At 39.8% G+C, this 18,219-nt stretch overlaps 2 protein-coding genes across 2 annotated transcripts; one reads left to right on the forward strand and one right to left on the reverse strand.

Moving 5' to 3' along the window:
- Positions 1–2,615: 2,615 nt before the first annotated feature.
- Positions 2,616–10,303, reverse strand: nol7 (nucleolar protein 7). The gene is made up of 7 exons (XM_057857153.1): positions 9,954–10,303; positions 6,626–6,686; positions 6,509–6,558; positions 6,330–6,425; positions 4,843–4,964; positions 4,444–4,521; positions 2,616–4,355 (listed from the first exon to the last, which is right to left on the reverse strand). Exons 1-7 carry the CDS (start codon positions 10,286–10,288, stop codon positions 4,285–4,287), a joined length of 813 nt encoding a protein of 270 aa, XP_057713136.1. The 5' UTR covers positions 10,289–10,303; the 3' UTR covers positions 2,616–4,284.
- Positions 10,195–17,451, forward strand: epdr1 (ependymin related 1). Its single transcript, XM_057857154.1, has 3 exons — positions 10,195–10,504; positions 13,528–13,736; positions 17,135–17,451. The coding sequence occupies exons 1-3, from the start codon at positions 10,272–10,274 to the stop codon at positions 17,323–17,325; spliced, it is 633 nt and encodes a 210-aa protein (XP_057713137.1). The 5' UTR covers positions 10,195–10,271; the 3' UTR covers positions 17,326–17,451.
- The last annotated feature ends 768 nt before the right edge of the window (positions 17,452–18,219 follow it).

The raw sequence follows: 18,219 nt of genomic DNA on the forward strand, positions 1-18,219 counted from the left end.
AAGAAACTGCTGTATTTTAAGACAAAAGAACTCGTGTGTGATTGAACAATATGTCTATATGCTGCCATAGCAGATTCATGGCGCAATAAGCCCCCAAACTCTTTTTAATTTGTCCGTTTTACCCTGGAGACCCCCGTTTAGACGTCACGCAACCACTTTTGTTTCAACCCAGCCATAAAAAGAATAATTTGAAATATGTCATTTTTAGCTTAGAATCATTAATTGATGTCTAATATTTAGTTAAAAAAAATCGCATTTATTAAACTTTTAAACAAATTACGTCACAATGAAAAAATTCACGTCTGTAAAAATGTCATGGATATATACCTCAAAAATCGCTTAATTGCATTTTTTTTTTAATTACTGTGGCATTTCCCCCAAAATTTTAGATGATAAATACTCGATCCAAACAAAGAAAAATTGAAAAACAAAATCATTTAAAGGGGTAAATATATGAAAATGAAAATCTCGACCACTCCTTGATATCTGCGATTTCTGGATCGCGACCCTCGTTATATTACCATGTTTCACCCATAAAATCCAGCTGTGGCCATTCACAGCTGTCTTGACACTCGGTTATACATGCTACATGGAGTTTTTGGATCGAAACAAGGTAAGTACGCGATATCTCGTTAAAATCGTGGCGTCTTTAATTCTGCTCTCACCTCCATTTAGGGGTTTGCTGTTAAATTTTTTTTTTTTTTTTAAATGCCCTGTTCATAATTTTTCTTCCCCCAGAAAATTGAGCTTTAAAGCTTTCCAATGATGTGTCACACATACATATCGGCCAATTTTGAAATTTGGCCAAATTGGGGGTCTCAGAGCGGAACTTCAAGTCACCTGAGTGTTTTCCGCAATATACGGTATATGTTTTTTTCAACTGCTAATAAATCACTCAATTTTCAGATCAGAAACTTTATACTTTAGAAAAACATGCAGAATCAAGTATAATTTATAAATAGATTATTCATTCTACAAGCAATCACAACATTATAGAAAAGAATAGCCCTTTATTGTCATTATACAGTTGTATAGTTATAGTGAATGAGGCTAGCGGCCGCCTGATGTATATTGAGCTTTTCTGGTGAAAATTCTTGTGAATAAATGCTTAAATCCCCAAATTCTTCATAGATATAAATGTAAAACGTGAATTTAGCATTTGTTTTACATAAATATGTGTCTATGTGTGTATGTGTATATATATAATGTGTGTGTGTATACATGTATATATATGTATGTAGAAATGTATATATGCAGGGGAGCACATAAGTGTGCATGCGTACTGGAAGTAGACAAAACGCGCTGGCCCTCAACGGCTTCCATACGCTTTTGCGTACCGATGGCTGACCACTGTATTTGCGGCGGACACGAGAAATTAACTTCTCAAAATGTCGAAGAGGCAGGCCACACTGAGTAATTACTTCCGTGTTCCCCCACCCCCGTCAAAAGACAGACAGACGACAGAGACGTCACCGGAGCTACCGAAAACGTTTGCTGAAAAGTGGCTACAGGAGGTAGCATGGCTAGAAGCAAATGATGCTCGCAAGGAAATGCAGTACAAAATGTGCCGCGAGAATCCCAATGTCGCCGATAAGAGCAGCGCATTTTATTTAGGGTCAAAGAATTTCAGCCATCCAAACTTTGAAAAGCACGAAAAAAAACAGAGCATGTGGCAATTACGCAAACTATCATGTCAGACATGACCCCACTCGCCCTATGGACAAGTCGCGGAATAAAGGTAATGAACAGCGACATGCACTGACAAACGTGTTTTTGCTCGCATTTTAAAAAGCTAAACATGCACGTTCAATGAGGTCTTATGAGGAGGACATCCCACTTTTAAAAAGGCTTGGAGTTAATGTGGGAGCCACATAATGCCCTTTATTTTGAATTGGTGCTTTTTATTTCTTTACATTTCACTTCAAAGTAATGGCAATTTTGTTGTGCCAGTTGATGTTAATCAAGCATTAATTGTTAATATAATTAATTCAAGTTAATTGGTTCTAAGTAAAGCTTGTCATAAATTTATCGCATCAGGCGGGTCGGCTCTCAAGCTCAATGAGGACCAAGTCACATCTCCAGGTCCTCCTCTGAGAACCTGGGCAAAAAAATTATGTGCACCTCTGTATATACGTATATGTGTATATATATGTATGTGTGTATGTATGTATATATATATATATATGTGTGTGTGTATATTAAGCCTGAACGATATATCGTTTAAATATCGCCATCGCGATGTGCGTGTGCGCAATAGTCCCATCGCAAGCAAATGCGATAGTTTTTCTTTTTTTTTGATCCACATACGTCTCACTTTCTGGTCTGCGCACAGCCTCCTACCCTCCCTCTCCCAGACTTTTGATCCTCTCAGTCACTGCGGCACAACAATGGCTTTGATCTGGCAAAGAAGCAGACTTCACACGGGCATCTGTCAATCATCGTTTAACTTGTTAAACAGTTGTAAGGAAGCCGCGCTGGAATGAATGTGTGTACTGTGGGGACGTTGGAGACATTTAAATGCCAGAAGTGATCATGAGGAGTTTGAAATTTCTACATGTCACTTCAACGGTCACAGCTAAAGTAGATAAACAGAAGCATTTAATAAAGCCAAGCATTTATCTGCTACAGTACTTTATTCTTGTTCAAAAATGATTTGGTTGGACAGTTATGTTTAAAACTTATGATAATTATGACATTTGAAGTGCTTAAAAACCATTTATTTATATACATTTTTTAAATCACTTTGGGGGGGAAAGTGAGAAAAAATCATGTCTTATATGTATCTCTTTCCAATGCTAAATCTGAATAAATACATTGGGCACAAAAAACACACACAAAAAAAAAACAAAAAAATGGGGGAGGTGCGCTACTTCGTGGTTTTTCACTTATCGCGGCGGGTTCTGGTCCCCATTAACCGCGAAAAACAAGGGATGACTGTACACTGTGGTGATGGTGAGTCATCTAAAGTCTTTCCAAACAGCTATTTAAGTCATCTTGTGAAAATTTCTTGAAAAAAATATATATACATTTTTTAAAATATTGCAATATAATATCGCAATATATCGCAAACCCCCAAAAAATCGCAGCAATAGTTTTTTTCAATATCGTTCAGCCCTAGTGTATATATGTATATACTGTGTATATATTTATATATACAGTGGGGAGAACAAGTATTTGATACTGTCAATGGGTTTTCCCATTGGCAGTGTATCAAATACTTGTTCTCCCCACTGTATATATATTTATATATATGGCTACTCCGTTAACGAATGAGGCTAGCGGCCGCCTGATATAACTAGAGCTTTTCTGGCGAAAATTCTTGCGAATAAATTCTTAAATCACGGAATTCTTCATAGATATGAATGTAAAACTCTCGAGTCTTTGTTAAACGAGCAAAAAAACGGGCAGTTATGCATCTATTTTACGTATATATGTTGAAGAATGACGCCAATGCCGTAGTGGTTCCCATTCTCACATTGAATTTTCACGTTTCAAAATGCATGCATGGTACAATAAAATATATTTACATTACATCCTCGAATAAATCACTCCTGAGACAATCCTTCCTGTTTGTATGCGGTACAGCTTTTGTAAAACCCAAGCTCAAATCTGACATGAGCGTGTGCAGTCTTCGGCTGACTATTACTAAATGAAGCATCAAGCTCGGCCCCCTGTGGTAAAGTGTGACGCAAAGAATGACGAAGTGTCAGGTCAATAGTTATGAAGTCTATGGTAACGCATTACTGCCCACCTCTGGTGAGAACACTGACTTTAACGACCAAACTGCAGCTGCCTGCTGAGAAAGAAAAGCAGCATGAGGCGCAGTGAAAGGCTGTACGTGATCGGACCAGGACATCTCTATAAAATAATGTATTTATTAATTGGAAAAAAAAAATCTGCGATGGACCAAGGGCGCAAAGTTTGTAGCAGTTAATGTCCCATTTTGAACAGAAATAACGGGACTTGTGTGAACGTAAACAGATTTTTATTAACTCATTGATGGCAATAGACATCCAAGCCACAGCCCCTCCCCCTAAAAAATGTATTGGATATCTATTACCGTCAATTCCACTGAAAATCATTCACCTGCCAGTCCACAAATGACAGAAAAAATGCAATCCAAGTCTCGGTTGCCGTGGCAACATGTTTCTGTCTAAAAGATCAACCTGTGATTGGTCCTCAAGCAAACAGAAAGTGGGCAGCATTTCATCTGGGGATTGACAAAATGTCCCGAAAGTCCAAATGCTTGGTGTACAACGTGGGCGTGTCTTCGTAAGCGTCCAATCAGCTGGAAGGAACGTGCTTGCGTATCCACCTGAGGTTCAACTTCTCCGCTTTGCTCTTTTGCTTTAGAGCTGAAAGAAGATGTGTTAAAAAAATTTTGAATTTTTTGAGCTTTAAAAAAAAAAAAAAAAAATCTAAATATATATTTTTAATTCTCACCCCATTGGCTCTTGACGAAATCAATTGCTGCACCTTTGGTCCTCGCGGTCTTATTTTGAAGGGACAGCAGCTGAGTGCCTAACAGGAAAACCATGTTAAATCTAAACCCTCTCAACTCATTACCTTCCATTGACAACGATAAACATCAATTAATTTGAAATGGGAAGACTGGCTTCGAATCCTAATGTTTTGAGTTCCACTGACAGCGTGAGATGTCCAATTCCTTTTAACCAGTCAAAAGGCATTGGGGCGTCTTGCGTCGTCAATGGCAGCCATTAAGTTAACAGACAAAATTTTGCTAGCAACCTGTCGGCTCTTTTATGAAATCTTTTTAAGATGATATCAAATCTAATCAATCTGAAAAATTTGAGTAAAGTTGAGAAAAGCGATATCACTCACTGGTGACACGGCAACTTCCGGCGCCGTAAAGCCGCGACTGTAAGAAATCTTCGGCAGCCTTCTGCTGGAAAGACGCCGACGCTTGATTCTTTGCCATCGTCACCTTGCAGTTAGCCTTAAGTCTGACACACACACAAAAAAATGCATTAGTTAGTTAAAAAAAGTGGTTATAGGCAGAGCCCAAACTTTGACTCAAGTAAGAGTAGTGTTACTTAAAATACTTAAAATAATACAATATTTAAGCAAAAAAATTGTACTCAAGTAAAAAAAAAAAGTTAGGTGAAAAGAATACCTTAGTCATGAGTAACTGCTTACAGTGTGGCATTTTTTTTTTTTTAACAAAATCATGGCATACTTTTCCTCAGCACAGCGTCATCTATATAAACCTATATTATTATACCGTTCTATAACCATTATATGACCATATTACACCAACAAAAAAATAAATTCAAACTACAAAAAATGAAATCACCCATCCAAACATCACAAGTGCCCTCTAGTGGAGAAAACATTTCCTATCAACAAATGAAAATGATCTTATCTCCAGTTTTCCGTGGACTTTTTGGTGCCAAATAAATTTTGGGCGAGCAAATACTTTCATTTTTGCGATGCTCTGAAGACGCCATGTGATTGAACGGGCTGGTGCATAGACTTCATTATGATATTGATGGGGCAGATTCGAGGATTCAAGGTAATTATTATATTTTTCATTTTTTTCACAAGAATTTTTAACATAAAATGTTCTTTGTTGGAAGGCTGCAGCCACATTGTCTAACAGACTAGCATTATTCTTCGATATATTTACATAAAATAAATGCTAACAGTACAGTTTTTTTGCTTTTAACCAAGAATCGAGACTGTTTTACATCCATATCTATAAAGAATACAGGGATTTACGCATTTATTTACAAGAATTTTCAACGTAAAAAGCTCTTTGTGGTGAAATGGCGGCGCCACAGTGGCTTAAAGACTAGCAGCGCATTTGACATATTGATGTAAAATAAATGCTAATTGCCCGTTTTTTTGCTTTCAACCAAGAATCGAGGCTGTTTTACATCCATATCGATACAGAATTCAGGGATTTAAGCATTTATTCACAAGAATTTTCAACGAAAAAAGATCTTTGTGATTCGACTCAGTCAGCTTTGAAATGCAGGCCCCCTATTAATTGGCCTCGCTCCCCGTCAGCATCATTATGAAGCTGGTGTCCTCATACGACATCTGACTGCAAGCTCAGTCATGTATTGTTGCATCTAATTGGTAAAATAGAGTCATGTGATTATCGTTGCGATGTCTCATTGTTGGAACTGGTGGAGCCACTGTGCTGGAAAAAATACGTAGACTAAAGAGGAAATATGTAATGACTAGTGTAGCCCAAAGTAGTGGAGTAACAGTCAACAATGTCTAAAAGATGATCTCATCGGGTGCCACCATCCGAACGGATTGGATGTCTTATCACCGTCAATGAGTGCCTTTTCACGTCTTACTTTTTAGAGTGATGAAGTCTTTTTTTCTTCCTGCGTTTCGTCTCCTGTCGCATGTCATCTTGAGGGACGTCCCCGGCTTCTTGCTGGCTTTGCTTCCTAAAATATCCACAAAAAAGTCTTAAGCGCACATCAAATTTTGAAGACTGACTGAACGAAAAAAAAAAAAAAAAAAAACTTACTCTGATGCGTCAATTTCTTCCAGAAGTTCAGCGGAAAGAAGTTTCCTCCTCTGCCAAGTCAGAAGAAAATAATTTAGAAGTCCAAAGTCAAAGAGGCAATTTATTGTAGGGAAGCACCTTCTGTTCCTGGAATAGTTCCTGCCGCTTCTTCCTCTTCTCCTTTAGCAAATCTTTCTCCCTGGAAGAAGACATCAAGATCTCAGGGATTCTCAACAACACGTACAAATATAACTCCATCATTTTGACAGATGTATTTGTCTTTTCATTTGGGGTTTTTAAAGGTGTTGTTTATTTTTAACTACAGGTAGTCCCTGGGTTACGTACAAGTTCGGTTCCGACGCTGACGACATAACCCAAATTTCCGTGCAAGTTGGAATGAACCCTTTAATAATTCAAAATAACTATCCAAAAAGTCCAAAAGTCTTGTATTTCGTTTAATGGTGGAGGATACATTGCCCTCTGGTGGAAGCATTGGTTCTGGCTGGACTGTCGCCTTGTATGACCGAGAAGCTGACTCAAGATAGCTACGCTCTTGTTTGGCCCACATAAGGCTGCAAGTGTTTCAGCTAATATATGTTTGTGTATGTATTTGTACTTAATAGCTACAGTTTGTGCAGTTACGTGTGAGCGATTTGCGATGAGAATTGTAAATACTAAGGGCGTAACGGTTCATGTATTTGTATTGAACCGTTTCGGTTCGGGGTCCTCGGTTCGGAACGGAGGCGTAGCGAACGAGTTTCTGACGTAATGTAACCCTTACTTTTCGAGGCTGTGAGTTGATCGGGTTACAGTTTCTTTGTGTAGATAATATTTACTCCGTCTTCTCTACTATAATGAGGACCAACACGGTAAGACAGTTAAGAAACGTCAACCGCCCGACAACATGGCCGCCGCGAGAACGCAGTGAAACGCGGGCATTAAAGTCAATCAGCCAATGCACACCAGTTGCAGTGCGGCCGCGTGTTAGACGCGTCCCAGAAGCGCCTCAACGCGATGCACGAAAACGGCAGAGTTGATTATTTGACGCGGCCATCCTGCATCATTACTACTACCGGTAGCTAGGATCGGCCAGACCGGAAGTCACTTGTGTAAAAATACGGTGGATCCGGTCGATTTTCAAACTAATATGCAATCATAACCCACTTTTTGAGTCCATCAGATCTCTTGAGTGGTAGATCGGGGCACAGTTGATTTGTCTTTGTTGATTTACTGCTGTCTTCTCTGCTATAATAATAACCAACACGGCCCCGTGTTCAATACAAAATCCTCCTACCACAACAAAGCAAGTAGGAACTAACATTCACATAGGAACTAAAGTTATACAACATAAATTATACAATATAAATGAATACTACATCACATTTGTAAAATATAAACACATAATAAATAATAGCCAGGGGTGCACATAAGTGGTCCGCAAGCGCGCACGCGTACTGGACGTAGACAAACGCTCTGGCCCTCAACGGCTTCCATACGCTTTTGCGTAGCGATGGCTGACCACTGTATTTGCGGCGGACACGAGAAAATAACTTCTCAAAATGTCGAAGAGGCAGGCCACACTGAGTAATTACTTCCGTGTTCCCCCACCCCCGTCAAAAGACAGACACGACAGAGACGTCACTGGAGCTACTATTTGCTGAAAAGTGGCTACAGGAGGTAGCATGGCTATGATGCTCGCACGGAAATGCGGTACAAAATGTGCCGTGAGAATCCCAATGTCGCCGATAAGAGCAGCGCATTTTATGTAGGGTCAAAGAATTTCAGCCATCCAAACTTTGAAAAGCACGAAAAAAACAGAGAGCATGTGGCAATTAAGCAAACTATCGATGTCAAACAGGACCCCACTCGCCCTATGGTCAAGTGGCGGAATAAAGGTAATGAACAGCGACATGCACTGACAAACGTGTTTTTGCTCGCATTCTACAAAGCTAAACATGCACGTTCAATGAGGTCTTATGAGGAGGACATCCCACTTTTAAAAAGGCTTGGAGTTAATGTGGGAGCCGCATAATGCCCTTTATTTTGAATTGGTGCCTTTTATTTCTTTACATTTCACTTCAAATTACTGGCAATTTTGTTGTGCCAGTTGATGTTAATCAAGCTTTAATTGTTAATATAATGAATTCAAGTTAATTGGCTCTAAGTAAAGCTTGTCATAAATTTATCGCATCAGGCGGGTCGGCTCTCAAGCTCAATGAGGACCAAGTCACATCTCCAGGTCCTCCTCTGAGAACCTGGGCGAAAAAATTGTGTGCACCCCTGATAATAGCCAATTTAAATAAAATAAATTGAAATAAGCTAAAACACCTGTAATTAAATAATAAAAATAATACACACATCCTGCTTACACAATTAAATGTATTAATTTCTGTGTGGCGCTTTAACTTGAGGAAAATCCACACATGAAGCTTTCGAAAACCGTCCATATGAAAAAAAATGTTTCATTGAGGCATTGCATTTGTAAAATACATGTTAAAAACTTTGTCATGTGGATTGCTTTTCTCTTTAGCACAGGACTTTTTTCTTCTTTCTTTCAGAAAGAAAGCTGACTAATACGCGGGGTCTGAAAGGCAAATTGTTGTCGGATTATCTTTAAATACCTGCTACTTTTTGAGCAGAATTCTAGCTTTATATAGGCTAATGTTCCTATTGTTGAAAGCACAAAAGTGTGTAATAAACAACTAGCATGTTTATATTTTGCATTTTGTTTTCTTACTGTACTGAAAATGAACCGAACCGTGACCTCAAAACCAAGGTACGTACCGAACCGAGATTTTTGTGTACCGTTACACCCCGAATAGCTACACATACACATTTTCAAGCAAGCACGTGACGACTAGATCGACTGATCGAAATCGATTTCTACATAATTAGGTTATTATTTTTTGAATGCATTAGAATATGCTTTTTCAGGTCACTCACGTTCAAATATATGTGATAGGGACGTCCCAAAACTTTTAATCCTATAAGGAGTGTGTTTTTGTCAGCTCGGCTAGCCCAACTGTTGATCCAGGTGTACTGACAAATTTTGCAACCCATCAAAACATGGTAATTTTGCATTTCTGCGCATGCGCGCAACGTTAAAAATGGCCGCGAATGCAGCGATTTAAGTGAACACTCCAAACGTTCTTTAAAGAAATGAATATTTACTTAAGTTTGGTCATGGAAGGACATGTAGAAAAGTTCTCCTCAGACACATGCTACCATGTTAGCTTGACACAACAACTGCAACCCGCTCTCTCACTGTTAACGACTTCGCCGAGTCGTTAACCACCATTAATTTACGCCATTTTCGTGTTGCAAATGTATGTTTATGATGTAACTAGTTTATTTAGCACCTTTCGATAACATTGACAGTCCAACTGAATGTAAAAGAGGGCTTTTTCACCGTCACAAAAGCTTTGGGAGCAAACTTCTGACAGAACTAGGCTGGTGGTTAGCTTACCTTCTCGCGTCTTTTAGCGCCAGCTCGACGCTCCTCAGCGCCTGGGCCTTGGAGTCCTCAAAGGTGACCTCTTCGGGGGCCTCGTCGTCGCTGGAGCTCATTTCCAAACAAAAACCATCTGACCTGTCGTCGCTCTTGTTCATTTTGGAAGAGTCGGACTTAGCGGCACGTTGTTTGGGCGCCATATTGGGACGGTGTATGCGTGCGTGCGGGGCTGTCCTGGTGACGTAGTTCCGGCAATAGGATTCGCCCACTTCCGTCACACAAATCGATCCGCTACTCGGACTCGGAGAAGAGAGACAACGCACGCCACGTACGATGCACGAGTTGACCATCTTGTTGCTCCTGCTGCTGGGCTGCTGGGAGGCCGAGGAGTCAAGACTCCCGTCGGCCGAAGCGTCGCCCTGCCTGGCCCCGCCGCAGTGGGAGGGGAGGTGGGTCGTGTACGACCACGGCAGCGGGAGAAACACCCGGGCCGCGGTGTCCTATGACGGCCAGAACCACAGACTGCGAGTGCTGGAGCAGCACAAGAAGCACACTCCTTGTCAGAGGTGCCAAATTTGCTCATATTTCATTTCATGTCAAGGCATAGGATGCGTTTAGTGCCGCAACGATTAACTCGATTAATTCGATTAGAAAAAAGCTTTGAATCAAGTTTTGCTGCTTCGAGTAATCGTTTAATTTGCGTAGTGTTGTAATGGTTTTGAAAGTGTTTGCATTTAATTTATTGATTTGGGTGGATACACTGCCCTCTAGTGGCAATAGTGAATATTACATAACTCATTTAACATGGCAGAATTCAGCTGCTCCTTGTTAAGACTAACATAAGAGCTAATGTTTTTATTATACATTTGTAATTTAGTTTATAGGAATATTTAGTTGTTTTTTGTGGGAATATGTGTTAAAAGCATTGTAAAAAAAAAAGTTTGTGTTTCATAGCATTTAAGCTAGCTGTCATTTGCTATGCAAGTTGGCCAATTGTTCTTTTGTTGTGCCTCGAGCCTCATTTATTTTTTTTCAATACGGTTTGAGGCTGCGCTCAGGTATTTGAATTTATTTTTAAATGAAAGTGCAACTCTGCATAGTTTGAAGAAACACTCTGGAATTTTATGACGTAATCGCATGTACAGTGGTATGAAAAAGTATCTGAACATCTTGGAATTTGTCACATTTTTGCATAAAATAACTATCAAATGTGAACTGATCCTTGTCAAAATCACACAGATGAAAAAACTGTGTCTGATTTAACTAAAACCACCCAAACATTTATAGGTTTTCATATTTTCATGAGAATAGTATGCAAACAATGACAGAAGGGGAAAAAAAATCAGTGAACCATCACATTTAATATTTTGTGGCCCCGCTTTGGCAGCAATAACTTCAACCAGACAGTTCCTGTAGCTGATGAACAGTCTGGCACATCGATCAGGACTAATCTTGGCCCTTCTTCTTCTCTACAAACCTGCTGTAGTGCAGTCAGATTCCTGGGATGTCTGGCATGAATCGCTGTCATGCCACAGCATCTCAATGGTCTGGACTTGGCCAGTCCAGAACATGTATTTTGTTCTTCGGAAACCCTTCTGAAGTTGATTTACTTCTGTGTTTTGGATCATTCTCTTGTTGCAGCGTCCATCCTCTTTTTAGCTTTGACTTTCCTACAGACGGCCTCAGGTTTTCCTGCAAAATTTTTGAATTCATTCTTCCATTAATGATTGCAAGTTCTCCAGGCCCTGAGGGAGCAAAACAGCCCCAAATCATCAAATCATGATGCTCCCTCCACCATGCTTCACGGTGGGGATGAGGTGTTGATGTCGGTGAGCTGTTCCATTTTTCCTTCACACATGACGTTGTGTGTTACTCCCAAACAATTCAACTTTGCTTTCATCACTCCACAAAATATTTTGCTAAAACATCTGTGTAGTATCCAAGTGCCTTTTTGCAAATATTAAACAAGCAACAATGTTTTTTTAGACAGCAGTGGCTTCCATCGTGGAGTCCTCCAATGAACACCATTCTTGGCCATCGTTTTACATATATTTGATGGGTGCACAGAGATATTGGACTTTACCATTGATTTCTGTAAGTCTTTAGCAGACACTCTAGGTTTTTTTTTACCTCTCTGAGTATTCTGCGCTGAACTTGTGGCCTCACCTTCGGTAGACGGCCACTCCTTGGGAGAAAAGCAACAGTGTTAAACTATCTCCATTTGTAGACAACTTCTCTGATTGATGAACATTCAGACTTTTAGAGATGGTTTGGGACAAATCAACAATCCTTGATCGCAGGTTTTCAGACAGCTCTTTTGACCGAGCCATGATGCACTTCAGACAATGCTTCTCATCAAGACATTTCCTGCCAGGTGTGTGTTTTACAGTGGGCAGGGCAGCTCTAAACCACTCATCCGTGATTGGACACACACCTGACTTAAATTGTTTGGTTAGAAATAGGTTTTAATGGCTCTTTAAGTCTCCTAGGCAGAGGGTTCACTTATTTTTTCCCCCTTTTGTCATTTTTTGCATGCTATCCTCATTAAAATATGTTTGGGTGGTTTTAGTTTAAGCAGACACTGTATTTTCATCTGTGTGATTTTGACAACGATCATATTTAACAGTGATTTTATGCAGAAGTGTGAGAAATTTCAAAAGGTTGAGATACTTTTTCATTCCACTGTAATGGCCTTTTGAAAGTGCAATCTTAGCAAGCCTTGGTTTTAAATCTCCTGAAATGTATTCTGCAACTCATGAAATGTTTCAAATCTCATGACTCGATAATTCAAACCAACTAGTTGGTAGATTAATCGACTACTAAAATAATCGATAGCTGCAGCCCTAGATGTGTTAACTCCCTGCTTAAAAAAATAAATAAATCCACTAAAGTATATGTTGATTTCTGCACCAGCGAGACCAGTTCCAACACCCAAGAAAAGGAGCAAAACTGTGCTGGATTTGTTGTTTTCTGGTACTGGTTTTGCTGGTACAGAAAGATTTTGGTCCCATAGGTTTTTCGCACTTGACTGTAGCAGCAGCGTGGCATGGCTCAACATGCTTGAAAAACATTCCGCTGTTTGTCTTTTATTAACCCTTTATAGGGGAAATTTGCTCATTAAAAAAAAAACTCATTAAATCTTAGCGTTCACATTGGTGGACATGACATTTTGGGTCATTTAGGCCACAATATTAACATTAGCTACACAAGTACAAGATGTTATTAATAAAAATCCATTTAAAATGATAAATCACCATAAGTAATAGACATAAACAACACATTATAATATTAAAAACTAAAACATCCTATTATTTTTCCCAAATGAATGCATTACCATCCCATACAATAGACAGTCAAACTATGCCAAAATACTTTGCTGTTTTTCTCCCTCTGGGATTTGCATTATCCTCCTACACGTTGTTTTCCCTCTAATTGGGCCTCATTCACAAATACGTGCATAGTTGCGCTAAACTCATTCACTGCCAGCTTTTCCAATTAACCCATTCACTGCTCTTTGACTCCCAGTCAAAACATATGGGGTGTCAAATTTTACCACCTTTTCAAAGTCTATTTGTTGTGGTGGTCACAGGTACTATGAGTTCATCTACCTGTACGAGAGTATGGTGATGTTCCGGATCGACCAGAAGACGGGGGAATGCGCCAAGATGGAGCTGACCGAGGCGTGGGACCCCTTCGACATCCCCGACAACTCAACCTACGAGGACCAGTACATCATCGGGGGGCCCGGCGACAACGTGGAGGTGCAGGAGTGGTCGGACAGGAAGCCGGCCAGGAAACGTGAGCGAGCGTCCAAAACACGTCCGCCATTATCGTAACAATACTCTCCCCACCCATATTTTTATTGTTAAAAAAACCAACAACTGAAAATTCAAAACATGAGGACCACAAGGAGGTCATTAGTTGAATTTTTCTTTTATCCCAAAGAATTGTTTTAGGTTTTAATTACCTGACATGTTTTGGTGAACACTTGTCAGGCAATTAAAACCAACGTAAAACAATTGTCTGCGATAAAAGAAAATTTCAACTCATCTATAAGTGTGGACAAAATGAACTCAATACAACTAACAAGGAGGTCATATTTAGCAACCCAATTAAGGATAAATAAAATGTCATACACATTCACACAGCTTGCAAGGACAAAAATACCAGCTAGGCTTTTGAAGGAAGTCTTTAGTTGCCTTGGATCAAGTCATAAACATCTCTCTCAGTTCCGGTTCTGTCCCAGCTGCCTTCAAACAGGCTTTCCAAAATTTTAGAAAAAGTTTTTATTCAATTGCAAACCTTCCTAGAGACAAACTCCACACTTGACAAGTTCCAATCAGGCTTCAGGTCCAGACACAGCACTGAGTCAGCATTGTTAAAAGTACATAACAACATTGCTCTTTCTGTAGATAATGGAAACCCGGCAATCCTTGTTTTACTAGACCTCACAGCAGCATTCGATACAGTTGACCATACAGTCCTTGTATCTCGTTTAGAACATGTCATAGGTATCCGTGGCAACGCTCTAAAATGGTTTAAATCGTACCTACAACATAGAACATTCTCGGTAATGATTGGGGAATTTTCCTCCTCACAAACTTCTCTGTCTTGTGGGCTACCACAAGGTTCTATTTTAGGGCCTGTTCTTTTTGCGCTTTATCTCTTACCTTTAGGATCAATTATAAAAAAACATAATATCTCTTTTCATTTTTATGCTGATGACCCGCAGCTTTATCTGCCCCTGAGACCTACCAAATAAACTCCTCTTGCAAATTTAGGGAGTGCATATCTGTTGTGAAGCAGTGGCTTGCACATTTTTTTACATCTTAACAAGAGCAAAACTGAATTTTTTACTTTTGGCACACCTTCCATGATGAAAGCCCAACTCTGGCGCTCTGGCTGACATTTTTAAGACACGTTAAAAATCTCGGAGTGATATTCGATAGCAGGCTCAACTTTGAAAAACAGATTAGTTCTGTTGTAAGAGCAAGTTTTTTCCAGCTCCGTCTCTTACCCAAAGTGAAGACTTTTCTTAGTCGCCATGACCTTGAAAAAGCAATTCACGCTTTTATAAGCTCCAGGCTGGACTACTGCAATGCACTTGATGTTGGCCTCCCCAAGTCCTCAATTTCTCGGCTGCAACTTGTTTAAAATGCTGCTGCTCGATTTTTAACAGTAACACCTAGACGTGAGCATATTACTCCTGTGCTATCATCACTCCACTGGCTTCCAGTCCATTTTAGAATTGATTTCAAACTTTTACTGTTTGTTTTTATTTCTATTAATGGCCAGGCTCCATCTTATTTATCGGAAATTTTAACTTTCCGTAACTCTGGCAGGACTCTTCGCTCGACCGGCCAGCTTCTTTTAGATGTTCCGAGGTCGAAACTTAAACAGTGGGGAGACCGATCCTTTGCGGTTGCTGCCCCCAGGCTACGGAATAGCCTTCCCTCCGAAATCCGCACCATCACAGATCTAGGTCTTTTTAAGTCTCTGCTAAAAACACACCTTTTTAGACTCACCTTTTACACAGATTAGGATAGCCTGCTTTTATTTGCTTAAGGGTTTTTTAATGTCTTTGGATTTTATCGGTTTTATTGTTTTATTTGCTGGACTTTTATCGCGATGCGCTGTCTTTGTTTTATTTTTTGTTTTATTTTTTTTAATGTCATTGTATAATATTTTCCTGACTTTTATTCATCTTGAGCCATGTTTTGTTGTAAAGCACTTTGAGGGCCTTTCGGGTTTTGTAAAGGGCTATATAAATAAATTTGATTGATTGAAAATAAAAAGACTTCAGTATATAGAAGACACAATTACATTACATTCCCAGATTTCTTTGACATAGACTTCATAACAAAATTCATGACAAACAGCTTTTTTCGTTGACAATTCTTGTGAATAAACGTTTAAATCCCCGAATTCTTTATAGATGTGGACGTAAAACAGTCTTGATTCTTGGTTAATAGAAAAAAAAAGACAAAAAAAAAACCGTGCAGTTAGCGTTTATTTTATGTAAATATGTCGAAGTACAATGCTAGTCTGTGAGTAAATGTAGCTAGCGGCCGCCTGATGTAAATAGAGCTTTTCCGGTCAGAATTCTTGTGAATAAATGCTTAAATCCTCCAATTCTTCATAGATATGGACGTAAAACAGTCTCAATTCTTGGTTAAAACCACCAAAAAAAAAACGTGCAGTTAGCATTTATGCAGTAGATGCTGATTTCGCCCATTGATTTTTTTCACAATGTTTCAAAATGGTACGAAAAATATAATAATTACTTTGAATCCTCGAACAAATCACTCCTGAGACAATCCTTCCTGTTTGTATGCGGTACAGCTTTGGTACTTTTTCAACAGAAATCCGGTGTTGGCTCGCTGCGTGCGAGTGTTTGTGAATAGCTCCTCTTGATGTGGGCGGCCCCCTACTTGAATGCGAGGCGCAGTGCATGACTGATCTGATCCGTCAATACATTATGAAGTCTATGAGTAAGGAAAATAAAGTGACCGTTATACATTCAGCAAGAAAACAGTCCATTATTTTCAATTAATTATGCACACCTGGACACTACATATGTAAAAAAAGTTGTTCAAGGGCTTGAGAGGCCGTTCGCCTTAGCATTAGGCTAAGGCTAATGGCGTGTGTATGTATGCTAACGCTATGGGTTACATTTACTGTGTGATGATCACTCAGCACAGACCTTTAAAGGCTAAAGCGACACTGCATATTCTCTCTTGCGAAGATGAGAAAACAAATCTTGCCGTGCCTGTTTCAAAACAAGCAAGCCTGGACACTGGAAAGGACACCGGCAGCAGCTAGCATGTCACACGAGTGACACAACCAGACGCTGCTACGATGCAGGCTAACTACAAATAAAAATGTGACATGTTATAAACACATGACGGAAACTATGGCGCATTTTGGTCTCGTTAGATGAAAACTTCGTCTTGTTATGTTTCAGTCTCCTAAAACACGTTTTTAGCACGTTATTGTCTTGTCATCGTCATAAAAAAAATTGTTCGTCGACGTAAAATTTTCGTTATAGTTATGGTTGACAAAAACACTGATTTGAGGACATTCTTGTGTCACTTCCTTTTCAGTAACAAAAAATCATGATGGGTGATTGGACATCTATCATCGTCATTGGCACCAAAAGAGTTAAAAGGCTCAAAGATTTCTTTATTTTTTGGCAGACGAGACCTGGGTTGGTGTGTACACGCTGCGTGACTGCTACCCGGTCCAGGAGACGTACATCAGGAACAGCAGCGTGACTACCTCCACGCGGTTCTTCAACCTGAAGCTGGGCATCAGCGACCCCAACGTCTTCACGCCGCCGCCCGGATGCGAAGCGGCGGTTGACGCCACGGTCCAGACGTTCTGTTGAGCTGCCTCTACTTCAAAACAGACGCCAGCAAACACCCAAAATGTCTTTTTCTGTTTTTCAGTTGGCGGAATAAGCCAATAATATATCAAGCAGTACGTGACAATAAAGCAGGCGATTCTTACACAATTGATTTGAATTATTTGGCAAACTAGCAGCTGATGGATGAAATCGATGCATGCGCCACTGATTCTTTTTTTTTTTTTTTTTTTTTATTAACATGCTGATGGCATAACCCAAGATATCACATTTAAGGCTAGATGTCAGCAGGCACCTCTGGCGGGCTGAATTCTTGACATTCTCGCAGTCTGCATGATGTCACGATGACGTCATCTCGCACAGCAACGTGTCGCCATTTTGAGAGGGGGGGCACGCACAGGTAAACATCCGTAGATGAACTTTGTCTGAAATTCATATATTTCAGCTGTGTTTTGCGTCTTTTTTTTCATAAAAACGTCTTAAACATGACTTATTATTATCACGAGTCACTGCCGACAGACGCGAGGAGGCGATACAACTTCAAATTAGCGTGTATTGGCCTGCAAATCTGCCCATACAAAGTCGCAGCTGATAGCTGGATAAACAATCCAAAGGAATTTCTTGCAGTGGAGTTCTGAAACATCTACAACTACCTCATAAAGTCACCCAGTAAGTTGACCTTTATCAATCACGTGGAATATGTACTGTGTGCAACTAAGAAAACTAGTAGTATATACGGAGTGATTATTTCTGCCGTAACCGGTAATTCACCTCCAAGCGTTATTTAGCCGTGAACACGTCACGGCAAAATAACCAATTCCCACCAGGCCAGTAATATACCGGTTGACCGAACAGAACAGTTCACGGCAAAAGAAAAATAACGCTTTGCGAGTTGACGGTAACTGTAATAATAACCAC

This window comes from Corythoichthys intestinalis, chromosome 14, assembly GCF_030265065.1.
Source record: "Corythoichthys intestinalis isolate RoL2023-P3 chromosome 14, ASM3026506v1, whole genome shotgun sequence".
Taxonomy (NCBI): domain Eukaryota; kingdom Metazoa; phylum Chordata; class Actinopteri; order Syngnathiformes; family Syngnathidae; genus Corythoichthys; species Corythoichthys intestinalis.